This window comes from Tachypleus tridentatus, chromosome 12 (assembly GCF_004210375.1).
Source record: "Tachypleus tridentatus isolate NWPU-2018 chromosome 12, ASM421037v1, whole genome shotgun sequence".
Lineage (NCBI taxonomy): Eukaryota > Metazoa > Arthropoda > Merostomata > Xiphosura > Limulidae > Tachypleus > Tachypleus tridentatus.
In genome coordinates, this window is record NC_134836.1 from 104,315,491 (window position 1) to 104,332,654 (window position 17,164).

At 34.0% G+C, this 17,164-nt stretch overlaps 1 protein-coding gene across 2 annotated transcripts in view; it reads right to left on the bottom strand.

Annotated features, from left to right (window-relative positions):
- The window catches only part of LOC143234211 (ATP-citrate synthase-like), a 63,535-nt gene extending 46,428 nt beyond the window's left edge, over nucleotides 1-17,107 (bottom strand). The window contains exons 1-3 of one of the 2 annotated variants that reach the window (XM_076471393.1): nucleotides 16,982-17,107; nucleotides 5,556-5,969; nucleotides 3,719-3,841 (exon numbers count right to left, since the gene is read on the bottom strand). In XM_076471393.1, the coding sequence (XP_076327508.1) occupies nucleotides 3,719-3,841; nucleotides 5,556-5,711 (279 nt within the window). In that variant the 5' untranslated portion in view covers nucleotides 5,712-5,969; nucleotides 16,982-17,107. The remainder of the gene's footprint in view (nucleotides 1-3,718; nucleotides 3,842-5,555; nucleotides 5,970-16,981) is intronic. The other variant, XM_076471394.1, reaches the window with a different exon arrangement.
- Between the last annotated feature and the right edge of the window lie 57 nt (nucleotides 17,108-17,164).

Here is a 17,164-nt window from a genome sequence, read left to right on the forward strand (position 1 = left end):
TCATCACCACTCACCGCCAACTCTTGGGCTACTCTTTTACCAACGAATAGTGGGATTGACCGTACACATTATAAACCCCCACAGCAGAAAGGGCGAGCATGTTTGGTGTGACGGGGATTCGAACCCGTGACCCTCAGATTGCATGTCGAGTGCCTTAACCACCTGGCCATGCCGAGCCAAATACTAACAGATATGAGAACTTTTAAATGTACTTGATATATATCACTAGGACATAAAAAATAGAGAAATGGTATTTAGTTATGGTGGCCGGAAATAAACTCACAGGAAAAAGTCAATTCTGGCTAGGAAAAAAAATAAATTTAATATTACAATAATAGCATGGTACATGTGTAACATTATATTAAAAGTGTATGACATACATACATTAATAAAACAGTTTAGATAACTGATGTTACATATAAGTAAATAAGGAATAAGGCTGCCCGTCTGGCTTGCCACTACCTGAAGAACACGGCTTTACATCTGACCTGAGGAACATGATGCCTAACCTGACCTCACATCAGGTCAGTCCGGATTACAATCCTGGTTTTTACCTCTTACATTTTGTACATTAGATACCGAATTTACCAATACGTTATCTCATCCACGTATTTCTTCATTATGGTTCATAGTGCAATGCGTTTTGATCACATAACACTAAGTAAATAGTTTGTTAACTTGATAAGTATATTTATATATATAATGTGTAGTCAAGTGGACTTTTCAGACATACATGATGTCCATCATTATATAAACAAGAGAAATAATTCAACTGCTATGAACTTTAAAAAATTATAAACAGAAATTTTCAGATTGTGACATTTCCCCCCCTAAGTTCCTAGTTTGTTAGGGAGTACAAGTTAGTTCTGGGTTGTTCAACTGACAGCCCATCAACCACCAGGTAAAAAATTTACAAAAAAAAGTAGATCAAAACAATATAGCTTGTTTGAGTACCTTTGACTAGAGGGGGTTGTTTAATTTGTTTGTTTTGGATTTCGCACAAAGCTACTCGAGGGTTATCTGTGCTAGCCGTTCCTAATTTAGCAGTGCAAGACTAGAGGGAAGGCAGCTAGTCATCACCACCCACCGCCAACTCTTGGGCTACTCTTTTACCAACAAATAGTGGGATTGACTGTACCTTATAACGCCCCCACGGCTGAAAGGGCGAGCATGTTTGGCGCGACGGGGATGCGAACCCGTGACCCTCAGATTACGAGTCGCACGCCTTAACACGCTTAGCCATGCTAAGTCAGGGGTTATTTAATTGTTATCTGTTACTGCACTACATTTGTTTTTAACACTACTAAACTTGAATACATCTATTACATGTTTTATCACCACCAACTATAGTGTAATCCCTTCAGACAGCAATTCAAATATATGACATGCCTTTGGCTCTAAGTTAGACAACCATCATTCAGCTCAACCAAATATCAAAATGAGAGTTGACCAATATTCCTGTCCATTAGGTGAAGTGCTTTTCAGCCGTAGTTTACTCCAGATGTTGAGATTTTGAAATCACTTCCTTATTCATCGTGCGAAAGTTGAAGAGTTCTTAAAAGTCGTTAATATAAACTTACTGAGGCAGCACAAATTGAAATACATTTTATCATCGCAACTTGACTCAAGTTTCATCATATGTTCGGTGTGATATGATGAAAGATGTTCTTATGTCATACCACCCACAACTTCACACCTCCCAAGACAAACCTTTCTCGACAGTTGAATACAACGACCTGTTTATCCATGCATTAAAAAATAAAATACTGGTTACAACGTGAACTGCTACTTTATACCATAATCAGCTGAACCTGATAACGACTGGAAGTTAAATAACTATTTTGTTAAATTGTTAATATACATCATAAACATGTATTTTTATAACAGTAATATGTAGTTATATTTGTATACAAAATTTCGAAACAACGATGATATTTTAAAAAAGAAAACGACATACACTTCGAATGACATTAAGCTTCATTAGGCTTAACTAGCACAGAAAAATATAAATTTTACACAACTCACTATACTATATTATTAATTTTTATATAATAAACAATAAAAATTAGTCTTAACAGAGCAGGTAAAAGCAACGAACGACATCGACATTGTTGAACGAAAACTAGTGCAAAGATAGTACAGCCACGTGTACCATTCTCGGGTTATTTATTGTTAAATTATAACTACTTGAAATGTTTCTACACTTCTCCTTTGAGAAGGATTGTGGTGATTGCAAATCTGTGCAAACGTCGAAACGATACCGAAGACAAATTTAGACTACTTTATGCTTTCTTTGTTTAGAGAGATTTTAACGTTACGTGATGATGGCCGAATGACTTAGTAATATAACAAGAATGTTGCACAAACAATCTCTTCCAAAACAAGTACATGGCTTTTACTTAATCCAGCAATAACGTCTCATATGAAATTTATTTTAAAACTTAAGGCGCTTTTTACTGAACGTGTATAACTTTTCAACCACACTTTGTCTTCATTCGCTGAAATCAAACACACAATACAAGTTCGAAGAAACAACTGGAGTAACCTTGGATTACACAAGTTGTACAACTGCGGCCTTCTTGACTGGTTGTTTCTTCTAAATGGCCTTGTGTGTTTAATTCCAGTGGTAAATGACGTGAGTTGCGTTTTGATCGTCGCTGGACATTTTATAATAGTAATATTATTATAATATATTACTAGACTGACTTTTCATAAACACTGGCTGGGGTACCCGTACCCTGGATGGAAGTTGTGTAAATACATGATTAATGAAATGTTACCTCAGGACTTGAAAAGTTGTTTCCTTTATATATAATTTAAAAATGGACTTAACGAACCTTCATGCCAAACATGGTTAAGATTCATCAAGAGGGTAGAAATAGTGGCAGAAAACCCGCAAATTGGAAAATTCGTGTGTATTTCCCTATGACCCTCCATACAAAGTTTGGTAAAGGTACAGGCTCATACTGCAAAGTATTTACATGGGCATACAACAGACAATACAATTATACAGATGGCGAAAGTACATTAAAGCCGCATGTGACGTATTCATTACGTCATATCTGCACCCTGAGTGAGGAGAAAAATAAAGTTCTCCGTGAAAGGAAACGAAGGCGAAACGGGTAAATCATTACCCCTATTCCAAGTCTACATGCACACAGGATGAAAAGTTCGCGAAGTTGGAGGTTGCGCATCGCGTAATTAAAGTTTTTCCAGTATCATATAAGCAACATTTCCATCATAGTACGATAACCTTTTTCCACATTGACAATGTTTTTGTTAAAGATTCAACACACTCCGTACAGCTTCAATTAGTGACAGGAAACGAGAAAGCAAGATATATTGTTAGTATCACACACGTGAGCAGGAGGAGAGGTTCGTACAACCCCCCCATTTTGGAAATGTAGAGAAAAAGTGTATACAGTTATAGTACAGATACTTAGGACGTTTATCATCTTCTACACAATCTTCATTCTTCCGATGAAGCATCAGCACTTTTTGGTGCGAAATTGTTCGAATAGTCCCAGAACCCCGTAGCATTAGCATGATGTTTATGTTTCTCACAACATGTGTTGGCTTTTGATTTTAGAAATCAGACCCCCTCCTTTCAAACTACTACGAACGAGCCTGAATACAATACCTTATATAAGAAAAAACTGTTCCTTTAACAACAAATACCTAATTATATGACTACTTCTATCAGGATATTTTCACTCACCTGCACATCTTTACCTCGTCGTTCGTCCACCCATTTACGCACACCGTCAAGGTCGGAATTCACGTGAATGAGGCCAAGTTTACCACGTCTCTTGATCAGCTGATCTGGCTTAACGACTAATCGCTATATAATCAAAAAACAGCCCTAGTTACAGCCAGCAAAACTAACTATTAAAATAATTTTCCATTCTTGTTCTAGACATGATTCAGATATATTATATAACGTCAAAGTCATGTTGCTAACAAGAATAAGGACATTATACTCGTGTGGGCTAAAATGCTTGGTTAGAAACCTTTAGCATAGGTGTCCCTAATTGTGAACACACAGACCAGTGTTTTCGGGGGAGGGTGTCAAACATGTTTGGGGGGAGGGATGATCCCTTCGACTAAAGCCCAGGTACAAAAAAGTCGTCTGGCAAATCGGCTGGGCAACACTGTCCTACATCTTTCGATCTACAGTCCCCGATGGTTTTCACTAGGCCACAACTAGCCCATTTATTATACAAATTCCATTTTATTAACATTATCATATCTCGTCTAGAACGTACAAATGTTTCATTACATAAAGTCGAAACTGGGACAACGTTTATAGCAATAGTGCTGAAAACTATTTAATAAAATTGTGAAACCTAAATATGATGGGCACCACGCAAGCGCAGAACTTTCTTTATGTCAAACAAGGGGTTTCTTCCGCAACGCCCATTTATGTCGGCAACTTATTTTCTCCCTGAATTACTGATAAATAGGTGCTACGATAAACCGCTGAAAACTGTTTACACAACAGACTAGCTGCGCTGATTCACCGTGGAACGTCTCAAGCCCGTAAACGTAACGTTGGCTTATTAGAGTATCAAATCAGAAGCTGAAAAACAATGAAACGAACAAGTCACTTGTATAACTTACAACGTAATAATCCACGCAATTTTTTATTTGAGTTTCATTACAAGTGGGGGTGGTTCTAGGGTTGTCTCGTGGGGGCTTAATGTACGTTTTCCGAAATTTTTACTAGAATTTGGGAGAACCTTCATGGCCGCAATATCAACAATAGCAGTACCTTTTTTTTTTTTTCTTCTTTATCACAAGTTAATTATAAAATCAATTACTGATTGTGCCGTATATACTAAACTTTAGGGGAAAATATTTATTTTCATACCATATATTTAATGTCAGATTAAGCAGTTATATAAACGTTCAATCCTTCAAATGCATAAATGTTATTGTCGTCTTTAATTTACAAATCTGTTAATTGCAAATTTTCTAAAATATGTGACGTGGACTGTTCTAGAAACGGAAGAAACTAATTAATCATTATATAAAAAAACAATTTATAACAGGAGAAACATATACTGATTACTTCCTTTTTTAAACAGCCCGATTACCAACATTTCCTCGAATATTGAAGTAAAAATAAATGCAGATTGAAAGGATATTTCGAACCTTGAATTTCACGTGTTATATAAAAAAGTGACACGAAATAAAAACCTTATAACCCGAGCGCTTTTTCCTTTACGGGCAAACTTTCAAAAAGCAATCGGGTTCTAGGATTTCTATTTCACGTTTAGAAGGCTTCTTGAACCTACGTTTTTCTAACATCATGAACAAATAATCACATATAATAATAGCACATACGTTTCTTTAAACTTACACAGGCTGCAATAATAAATAATAGCATTAAATTGTACTTAATAAAACCACTTACGTTTAAAACAGATATGGTAATTAAATCCTTTTTCAAAATTTATAAACAACTGTTATATACTCAACTAAATGTGACTGCACACAGGTTTCAACATTAGAGTGTATCATATTAAAAACGGTAGACAGTATCTGTTTCTTACCTCTGATTTCAACCACAAGTTATTAACAACAAGGGATTCCCATTCGGTATCTTCATTGACAGCAGCGAATTGGCACTTCACAGCACTTTTCCCGCTGTTTAGGAATCTGTTCAACAGATCTTTCCCTGTAGCCTCACGAATAGCTTTGGCGGACATTTTAATTTGCAGATCCTGACCTTCCTACCCGAAAATTCTGAAAGAGAATCAATCAAAGCGTATGTTCCTCTCTATATGCCGATACTCACGGCACAGCCGCTCGAACGTGCGTTCCAACTTCAAGCCAAGAGCCTTAGTGATTGCTGATCAATATTGAAGGAAAATACACCTGCTCGTGCGTTGCAAGTGTATGAACCACCAGAATGGTCAAACGTGTAAATGGATGTTGGAAGTTGAGAATAAAAAAGTAGTGTGCACCTTAAAAATAAAAAGGTAACATTTCAGAAAACCTCTCTTAATCATCACGCGTCCATCTTACATTTTTTTTAATGTTTGCAGTTTTCATATTTAAAATATAAAATAGTATACGCAACGAAACATCAGCGTAAGATAATAATCATATGAACCTTTCAAGTGTGATGATTATGTCAAACACTTTAAACATAGACCTGCTTAATTACGAAAACAGCAATACACTTGCATAATATTTTTGTGTTTTTTTATTTAGTGAAAAGCTGCATAATGGGCTATCTGCGTTCTTGTACAATGCGGCGAATTAAACCCTCTATTTTAAAATTGTAAGTCCAGAAACATGCTGTTGACCCAAGGGGGAAACTTATAAAGTATTTGTTCCCCCCTCCATAGTGTGTCAGTGGTAAGTTTAATGACATATAATGGTAAAATTTGGGGTGCGATCCTCCGTGATAGACAGAAGAGCGCAGAAGTATAACCAGAGTAGTTGTTTTCGTTAAAACAATAAGAATATCTATTACAAATGATTTAATACGTCACCACTGTTTCTAATAAACCAAGCGGATAATTACACTATTAACTTCTGAAGTGATTAAAAAAAAAAAAGCACAATAGCCCATTGTGTAGCTTTGTGCTTAACTTCAAACAAACAAATATAATTTAAAAGCGCGCGCGCACTCGTACACAAAACAGTGCGAGTTTGTTTGTTTGTTTGTTTTTGAATTTCGCACAAAGCTACTCGAGCGCTATCTGTGCTAGCCGTCCCTAATTTAGCAGTGTAAGACTAGAGGGAAGGCAGCTAGTCATCACCACCCACCGCCATCTCTTGGGCTACTGTTTTACCAACGAATAGTGGGATTGACCGTACCATTATAACGCCCCCACGGCTGGGAGGGCGAGCATGTTTGGCGCGACTCGGGCGCGAACCCGCGACCCTCGGATTACGAAGTACACGCCTTATCGCGCTTGGCCATGCCGGGCCAAAACAGTGCGACAACAATAACAATAGAAATAATTTCATGGCCCATACTGTACTTAAGATCACACTTTCACTCTTATGTTTGAACATTGAGAGCCACATAATATTGTTATATTCACACGTAAAACTAGAATTCAACAGTCAAAGCTGCAAAACAGAAAGTGTGGGCAATTTGTTTGCATAGTATTAAATAAGTCAACAGTATTAAACAACAGTACAGAACTTACGCTTTTAAACACGTTTATTACTCGGAAAAAATGATCTAATTTCTACGTCTACTCTAAATCAAAATGTTATAACCCAGACCGAGCTTAAAGCGCCGGAATCACATCAAATTCCATGGCACTTACATACGATGACAATGAATACATATTTTCATTAATAAGAGTGTGTGTTTTTCTTATAGCAAAGCCACATCCGGCTATCTGCTGAGCCCACCGAGAGGAATCGAACCCCTGATTTTGGCGTTAAAGTCCTTCGACTTACCGCTGTACTAGCGGGGGGTGTTCATTAATAAGAATATTAGATTACACAGAATACGTAAGGAAATCAATACGTAATGAATAAACGGATCTGTAACTTACCGTAGTAAATCAGAGTCTAACGATAGCAATCATAAACTGCATACACGCGCCTTGTCCGCAAAAAAATGTTGGGGTTACTGGTTTTAATGTGCGCCTAAATCTCGGTCCTATCTGATCCTTTTTTATATAGTTATTATCAAACAACTAAGAAAATGCCCTATATATTTACTATAAAAAATTAAAAGTGAACAGCATCTGAATCCAGTTTCAAAATAAATTTAGGAATGATAGTTTTACTCGTACACCCTGTCTCATGTTACTTAAATAGTTCTTTTTTAGATATGCGCACGGACAAACACATATTTAGACCCAAATGCTTATTTGTTTTGAAGTTACACGAGGGCTATTTATGCTGGTCGTCCCTAATTTGGCAGCTAGTCATCACCACCCACTGCTAACTCTTAGGCTGCTCTTACCAACGAACAGTAGGATTGACCGTCCATTATAACACACCCAGGGCTGAAAGGGCGAGCATGTTTGGCGTGTGACGTGGATTCGAACCTGCGACACTCATTTTACGAGTCGAGCGTCCTAATCACTTGGCTACGCCGTGCCCCGAACCCAAGTACAATAACGTTAGTAAAAGAATAAAAGCGTAATATTGCGCAAAAACAACAATCTTGCACTTTTTCGGTACGTATTGACACATTTAATACTGAAATATTACATCTTTCATCAGATAGACACGAAACTAAAAATAAAAAGAGAGCCAACAGTAAATATTCCCAATTCGTAGTTTTGATTGAAAGTAAGAATTTAATACCGTAATACAAGCACGATATTGAATTTGAACAACTTGAGTACAAAAAACTGAATTTATATGGCTTAATATCTTTTACATTTTACATGTATTTAAAGACCATTTCAACAGTTTATTATTATTATTATTATTACATATAATACACTATTATAAACTAAAAGTTCTTATACTCACGGCCCAGCATGGCCTGGTGGTTAAAGCACTCAACTCGTAATCCAAGGGTCGCGGGTTTGAATCCCCGTCACATGCTCGCCCTCTCAGCCGTACGGGCGTTATAATTTTACGGTCAAACTCACTATTCGTTGGTAAAAGAGTAGCCCACGAGTTGGCATTGGGTGGTGATAAATAATTGCCTTCCCTCTAGTCTTAGGCTGCAAAATTAGGGACGGCTAGCGCAGATAGCCCTAGTGTAGCTTTGCACAAAATTAAAAAAACAACAAACTTCCCATCTTCACGTGTAATTCCCCATACGTTGTATTTAAATTCATTTATAGTGCATGTTTGCTTACAACGCAACTTTTTCGCATGCACATAGTAACATTAAAACCTTAAATATATACATGTTTAAGACGAAATGTTTATTGACAGACTGTGCCGTACACAGCTTATTGTATAGCTTTGTAGCTGAAAATAACCAAGCAAACACAGAAATGTCAAGGTAGTAAATTTGAAATTTACATGTATTTATAAATGTAATAATTGCGCACATTTTCTATGTGTAGACACACACAAACTTCAACTCTTTACATACTGATATGCTCCTACTTTGTACCTCTGAATTTTTTTTTAAATATGAATATTTTGCTCTTCTATCACTAGTATAGAATACATCATTAATAGCACAAACTTGCAGGACACCTATGGTCAAAACAGTATTTTTATAACATACTTTTTCAAATACAAAATGCTTCTAATCGAAGATGCCAAAATATACCAAGTCCTCTTGTCTTAGGCCTAATATTAGTTAAGCCTTTATTAAATACGATCTGTATTCGATAGATATATAAACATTATAATTTATGTGCGTTTTTTGCTACTAAACTTCATCGTGCTTAATAATACCAATAAGTAAACTTAACGTATTTCGTAATATAACGTTATAACTTTTTTAAAACACTGACAGGCTATTAATATGTAGTTCAAAACATATACTGAAGTATATTTATATCCACCTTTTGTTTACATTCATTGAAATGAAGTGCACGCGCATTTTCAGTACGGACAAAATTGAGTATTCTTATAATATATTCAGAATTTTAAAAAATTAACACGCAGTTTTTCTATATGTAGTTAGCATTTTCTGGCAAACTAGATGTATGATGCTCATTAAACATGTAATACTTCTGTTGCTTGAGTTACATGCTACAATGATAATTTTGTGCATCTTATACCTGTTTGGCCCTGTTTCTGTATCACTCCTTGTAGTGAATTTTATTCAATTTCAAATGGTGATGCAGAGACTTGTACAAGCTGGTATGAAAAGTTCTCTTCCTTGTATATTGTTGACATATTTAATCTACAGTTACAGGACACCACTAGGATTTTGGTCTGACTTGCAGTATAGTACTTTATCATTCTTGTCCTGTGAAGACATTTTTGGAAATCTAGTGACCAGTCAGTGCATGAAAAAAAATCCTGAAGTTGTCCAGTAAGAAACAGTTTACACACACTGTATTTGTACTTTTATAAAGTTATCTCCTTTATTGTCCAAGTTAATGATTATTCTCTGAAAAAATTTCCAGAACCTAAGCTTTTCAGGTACATCTTTCTCTGATCACCAGTGTACTTGAATATGATATATACAACCATATTTCAACAGTACATCATTAAGTTAATAAGGTTATATATATATAACCCAAAAGTTGGAACTTGTACCACAATTTACTTAAAGGGTTACTTAAGAAAACTAACATCACTAGGATTCAAATTAAGTGTGATAAAAATACAAAATTCAAGGTTGAACTATCTATATATTGTAAATACTGACCATGTAAACAAGTTTCATATTATTACCATAATTTAAGTTTCCAGAAGAAATACACTGTAATGTTTTACTAGATTCCATAATAATATTTTAAAGCTTAACTAGCTCCTCTTGAAAATTCTTCATTTCTTGATGCTCTTATCCCACCCCTCATGTCTATTTCACAGATGACCCTGTTCTTTCCAAAGAACAAACCATGGCTCTGTTTACTGAGTAGCTTTGATATTCTCAAGGTTCAGCCCTGTTCATACTAATTTGGTATGAGGGTAGGTACTCTGGCCAGATGTTTTGACTGTTGTAGTAGCCTCATAGAAAGTTGGTACCTGCCTGAATGATGGCAGATGTATTGAATGATCATTACTGAGTGTTAGAAGATTGAGGTATTTTCTTATTATGCTTTAATAGTTTTGATTTTTGCAAATGGAGATTAATGCTCACAGTGAAGGTTGGTCATCACAATTCCTTTATGTGGCACAACACTATTATTTTATTCAGGAAAAATGTCTGGACTAGTTGTAATCTTTGTAGTCATTTGTTATGTGATGTTGTACTGCAAATGAAGATGCTTTCACTTTCATGGATATTAATGGTGAATTGATGAATTCAGTGATGGCAGTTGACAGCTCTTAGGCTAGTATTATCTTTGATGATCATTGGCTTAGTCAGTGATTCTAAAGATTTACTTGGCATGGAAAAAAGTCCAATCAAGTTTCATAACTATGTACGAAGACAGTCTTTTGTCACAACATTCCTGGCAATTGAACAGCAGGTAAGTTTAAGAAAATCAAGTTTAAGTGAATTGTTAAAATTTGTCCTTTTACAGTACAAGTCCAGATTTAAAATACCATGTAAACTTAACCTTTAAAAAATCAGAAGTTCAGTAAGCAACATAAGGTTAAATCATGAAAGCTTGCTGATCACAACAAAATGCATATCTGTCTTAAAAATATATTGGGAAAAAATGTAAGGCAGTAACATAAGAGTAGAATAGCAAATATACATATGGGTTTCCTCTACATTAAAATACACATTTCCTTAGCAAAAGCATTTTCCAGGCTACTTGTGTGGTAACAGTAAACCACACAAGCAAACGTGATACCTAGTTCACGTAAGATCTACTGGTAGGGCTCCAGTTCTAATTGGGAAGAACAACAAAAGTATTAGGATGATGTATCATTGCCATTATCTAAAACTTGATTTTGTTACAAGCTAATAAAGGTAAAAATTAAGTAATACAAAGCAAAGGTTAATATTTATAGTTTATGTTATATTAATAAAGCACTCAATGTGTGTTCAAACTACAATTCAAGAAATAACCTAATGAATAGCTCACTTGTACAAGTTCAATATTTATATCAGAACCAACAAAAACATTGGGCACATCATGTTATGTTGCAACTGAATGAATTACTGATTTTAACTTTTCTTTAATTAGAAAGTATAGATATCTCTAAATAGTTTTTTTTTTACAACATTTATGTAAATGTTATGAAAGGTAGGTATTGGCATATTCATGAAATAAATAAAGGAAAGATGAAAACTTGGTCAAATCCTTTAATTCAACCAAAATTCACATACAAAAATGATGATTTTGTAAGGATTGTACTTATTTCTACATGAGTGGTACATACTTGTACACATTTATAAGAGTTGGAGGTTTATCTTCCTTAAACAGAAAAAAAAAATCATTGATGTGGGTAACCTCTGATTGTGAGATACTGCAATAGGACTTTGATATGATGTAACAGTGTTGTATCACTCTTCTGATTTTTGATCCATCTTTTTGTAGCTCCAGGTAAAGTTCAGTATTAAATAAAGATGCTGCCTAATCTAATTGAAATAACAGTAATATGCTGCATTATTTAAGAAAAAAAAGTACTATTGATGTTATATCTAATAATCTGTGTTTGCTTGTTTTACCTTTGTTGTTCATGAGCATACTCTATATAACATTCCTGGAACCTCTCCAGTATTGTAGACATACCTGAATGCCACACAAATTAACCTGAGAAGAATAAATCTAACTTAAAAATATTATAATTCTACCTCACTCAGTACCTCAATATATGTCTTACTAATATCATCGAGAAGAATGTGTATATATTATTTTCCCCGTGAGATCATACAGCAACTTTTATCTTGCTAGTGATAAATGTAATGCTTAAGAATATACAAGTTCTAAAAAATATCTTAAAAAACTGCATATTACATCATATTTTACATGCACAACTCATTACCCTGGCAAGATTCTGTTTCCTTCATTATTGCTATTCATATTCATACATAAAGACTGATGAAGGGCAAGTAAAAGAGACAACAGTTAATACATTTATTTAAAATATGATTGCTACCATACTACTATATATAGGTTGGGAAACCAGCTATAGTCAGCATCAGGCCAACTCCAATGGAACAAGTTACTTTCAAGATGACTTATAACAGTCTATATTATTTTTCATGTTGTTGAAAAGTAGTACATCAGATACAGATACAAAAAATATGGCATGTTGTGTAGGTGCAACAGTTAAGCACATACATGTGTAATACACAATTAAACCCAATCCATATATATGACCAAGTTCTTGCACAGCCCATGCTTTTAAACTTTGTCAATTTGATGTGTTTTTTTTCTTTTTCTTCTCATTAAAATACTAGAGCAACTTGTAAAAACTCTGTACTTGAATTACAGAATGTTTTATAAGATCTAGTACCACAATGTAAGTAAAACTATAACTTGTTTTCTCTTAGAAAAAAAGAACTAATACACAAATATGTTGAACATCCACTAACAAATTCCATTAAATTTGAAGTCTTATATTCCAACTCAGTGCAAAATTTGACTTTAATAATCCATTTTAGATGTTTTGACAAAATATATCTCAAACTTAATCATACCATGCAAGTGTCATTTAAGGACAAAATAATTTCTTCAAAATTCAAAACTGGATGTCAAAGAGCATGCTTATTAATAATCTTTCTTTATTTCTTTTTTTTTAAATGATTGGCTACACTGCAAGTGGTTGATTCTCAAGCTACTGCATTTTAGAAGTTATGCAATTTCATCTCTTATGTGTACTGGTATATTTCAAAACACACATAATGATCAAGGAAAACTTCATCTTTAAATACATCACAAACACGCAATTAATGATTTTTCTTCTTTTTTCCTTAACAAATGTTACAACCTGTCTAAACTTTATCAGACTTTCCTTCTAGTTTTTCTACAAGCAATATCTTATAATAGTTTTATTTACCCTTTTCCCCATAATACATTTCTAAAGAGCATATGTTATTTTAGCCTTAAATATTTTCTCAGTAATGTCAAGTTGTCCTTCAGCATCAATGAAAAAGAAAAATGATTTTTTTTCCTCTAATATTAGATAACACGTGAATATCAAGGTAAAACTTAGTTGTTCAAGAAAAAACAACTGAGAAACAATTAAAATCTTAAAATCATTTATTTTTCAGGAAATTATAAAATTATTGAAGGAGTTCAAGAGGAGATGGGATAAAATTTTAACAATCAAGGCTGCATATTGGAAGAGGGGTTTTTATATGCAGTTTGGACATGTATAGTGACTATGGATATGTCGGTGAAATCTTTGACAATTAATTAAAATCTTCCCAAATCAAAACTAGGTAGCATAATTTTGATTTACAACCATCAAGGTGTAAGAACTTGCATTCTCTTATCTAACCATATCAATAAATGTTAATTGTGTAGCTAAATGTTCTTGAAACAGCTCTCATACAAAACTTGTATACAACTGGGGCACCATTTTTATTTTTTTGTTAAAAGTTCTGTATGTAAAATAAGAGATAGTAAGAGACTTTTATTACATGATATAAAATGGTACAACTGGCAGATCTTATTTTTGAGAAAGAGAGTGATGTGACCTAGAGTGTAACCGAAATTGAAAAGTACATTCAATTACAAATATATAAAGTTTCTTTTCCAAATTGAAGAACAAAGAAAATCGAGATGGCTTATATTTTTTGGCCATTTGAATTTATTGCACAGCTAAGATACAATACCTGACACAGTGAGAATGAAATAAATAACACAAGTAATGTTTCAACTAGGAGCTCAAAGTTGCTTAAGGACTTGTAGAGTTTTGTATGCATCATTGATCTGAATTCTTCATAAAATAATAATGTAAAATACGTTAACTAGATCAGCTTTAAAACTCCACAATCAGAGCAAGCCTTAGCTAGTTACTGTATTTAATTTTGTTGGGTGTGTGTGTGTATTTTCTTATAGCAAAGCTATGTTGGGCTATCTGCCGAGTCCACCGATGGAACCAAATCCCTGATTTTAGCATTTTAAATCCATAGACTTACTGCTGTAACAGTAGGGGACCCAATTTGGTTGGGAAAATTTGTTATATGTTTGATATCTAAGAAGTGAAACATAGAAACTGTGAGAAAATAAGATGTCATATTTTGCATAAGTTATCAACATTTAATCTCTTAATACTTGTAACAGAGGCATAGCCAGATTTTTTTTTTTGGGGGAGCTCAACAAAAATCTAGGTATATTAATCACCTATTTTTCAGCTTTTACATCATTTCATTTAAAAAAAATAAAAGTTGTATAAACAGTATTACATCTGATTTATTTTAATTATCTTTTTATTAAAATTTAGATCAATTTCAGTTTTTTCATTTATTGGCATTCCTTAAACATTTTTTTGAGATTTCAGCAACTGTAGTACAAAGAATCAAAAATAAATATTTAAAAATGTTATAAAAAATATAAAAGGTGCAGTATGTTCATAAACATGGTTTGATTGTATTCTCATGGATTGTTTTGTCAAGTATTTTATGACTTTTGATGGCTTGAGTAAACTACCACTGTACACAGGTCCTTTTCTCAAGTTATTCCACCGAGTTAGTTTCCATTCATACTAAACATATAACCCAAGTTATAAGTACAAAGCACTACATTTAACTTACTACAGTTAAAAGTTATTTATCCAATATCTGTTCAACTTATAATTGATTCAAGTATCCCAACATTGTTAATACAGCTAGAATGACTAATATTATGAGCAAGTATTACTCACTATGTTTATATCAATACAATTAATTGATAATGGGGCCATCCCTTAAACTGTGTCTGTTCTCAAAAATGCTGATATCAAAACTCTGTACGAGCCAAGTCATGGTTATCAGATTTCCCATTGTCCCTTTACTGTCAAATTATCATTTCACCTTCTTAGCTGTCTTGCTTGGATTCACTACCTTTCTAGAAGGTAAATCAGAATCTATATGTACTTGCCTGTAGTCAGAGTGTATGTTTCTGAATTTTGCGCAAAGCCACACGAGGGCTACCTGTGCTAGCCATCCATAATTTAGCAGTGTAAGACTAGAGAAAAGCAGCTAGTCATCACCACCTACTGCCAACTCTTGGGCTACTCTTTTACCAATAAATAATGGGATTAGCTGTCACATTATAATATCCCCATGGCTGAAAGGGTGAGCATATTTGGTGTGACGGGAATTCTAACATGCAACCAACAGATTACAAGTCGAACACATCAACCTCTTGGTCATTTTTAATGTCTAATCCAGTAATGGTATGTGTGGAGTCATTATACTTGCTTCTTTTTTTTTTTTTATAACATTCATTTAGTTAATAATGACTCAGAAATATCGTTTCTTCATTCTCTGCACATCCAAGATTGATGCATGATGACTTCATGATTCATTGGGTATACTGATGATATATTTTTCAGTCTTGCACAGACCACTGACACCTCTGGTAGGTATGCAGTTCCAAACATGTACTAATCTTCCATTGTGCATCACTGCAGACGTTGTATACATTCTCCTCAACAGCCACCAAGTAATTTAAATTTGGATTCATCTGTAAAAAGCACCCAACTTCACCTTTACTTATTACCCTGTTTGTGACCTAATACCTATTTCTCAGCAGTTACATGTCAACTGAGACCACTGTGTGCTAATGAGCATACTCTCAGTGTACCAGCCATGCCTATATTTATGTCATGGCCACTGGCAACCATTCTTTATCTTCATTGAATGTACCTGCAGATTCTTAATATCATTTTGGGTGAGTTTTGTTTTTTTTGCTTTGATGACTTTTGTTATTAAAAATAATTTAAAATACCTTCTTCACAGTCTTGTGTACACCTATTGAAACATGAAGACTCACTGCAATTTTTTTAATTTTTTTCACAGAATCATCCTTGACCAGTTAAAATATTTATTTCTGCACACCTGTAATACAACATTAGTCTTCAGAGCCATAATACAAGTAGTAATATGATTAACCACTAAATACAGCGTGGCTGACTGTATATTAATACATTCCCATCACACTTGCCTTTCATATCCTTTTTCCACATTATTTACAATACTATACAGAGATACATGGTTATAAAATATTAATGTTACGTTGTCACCTAAAAATCCATACTCAAGAAGTTACAGACACTGCTGAATAAATGAGTAATAGTTCAATATTTATCACTTCTGTTTTGGTTGTCAGTAGCTGTAAAGTTGTTGGTATTAATCTATATTACGACTCAGATCAGGTAAGAATAACACTATAAATATATTATTTAAATTTGAGCTTTTAATTGGTTTACACTCTTATATTGTTTATTTTAAACAAATTATGTTTTAAAAACACAAGTAATATATATTTAAACTCATAAGTAAAATTATGCATTACACGTCACTTACCATCCACCTAAAACTGATGAACGTTTTGCTTCTGAATGGACGATACCCCAAACGTTAATCGTACGACAAACGTCATCACATGCCTACCGGCAACACGAGTCTCGAAAAAAAAAAAGAAACCAAACACCGACCAATAGAAATTAATAATATAAAGTAGTTTTGAAACATTTATAATTTAAGGAA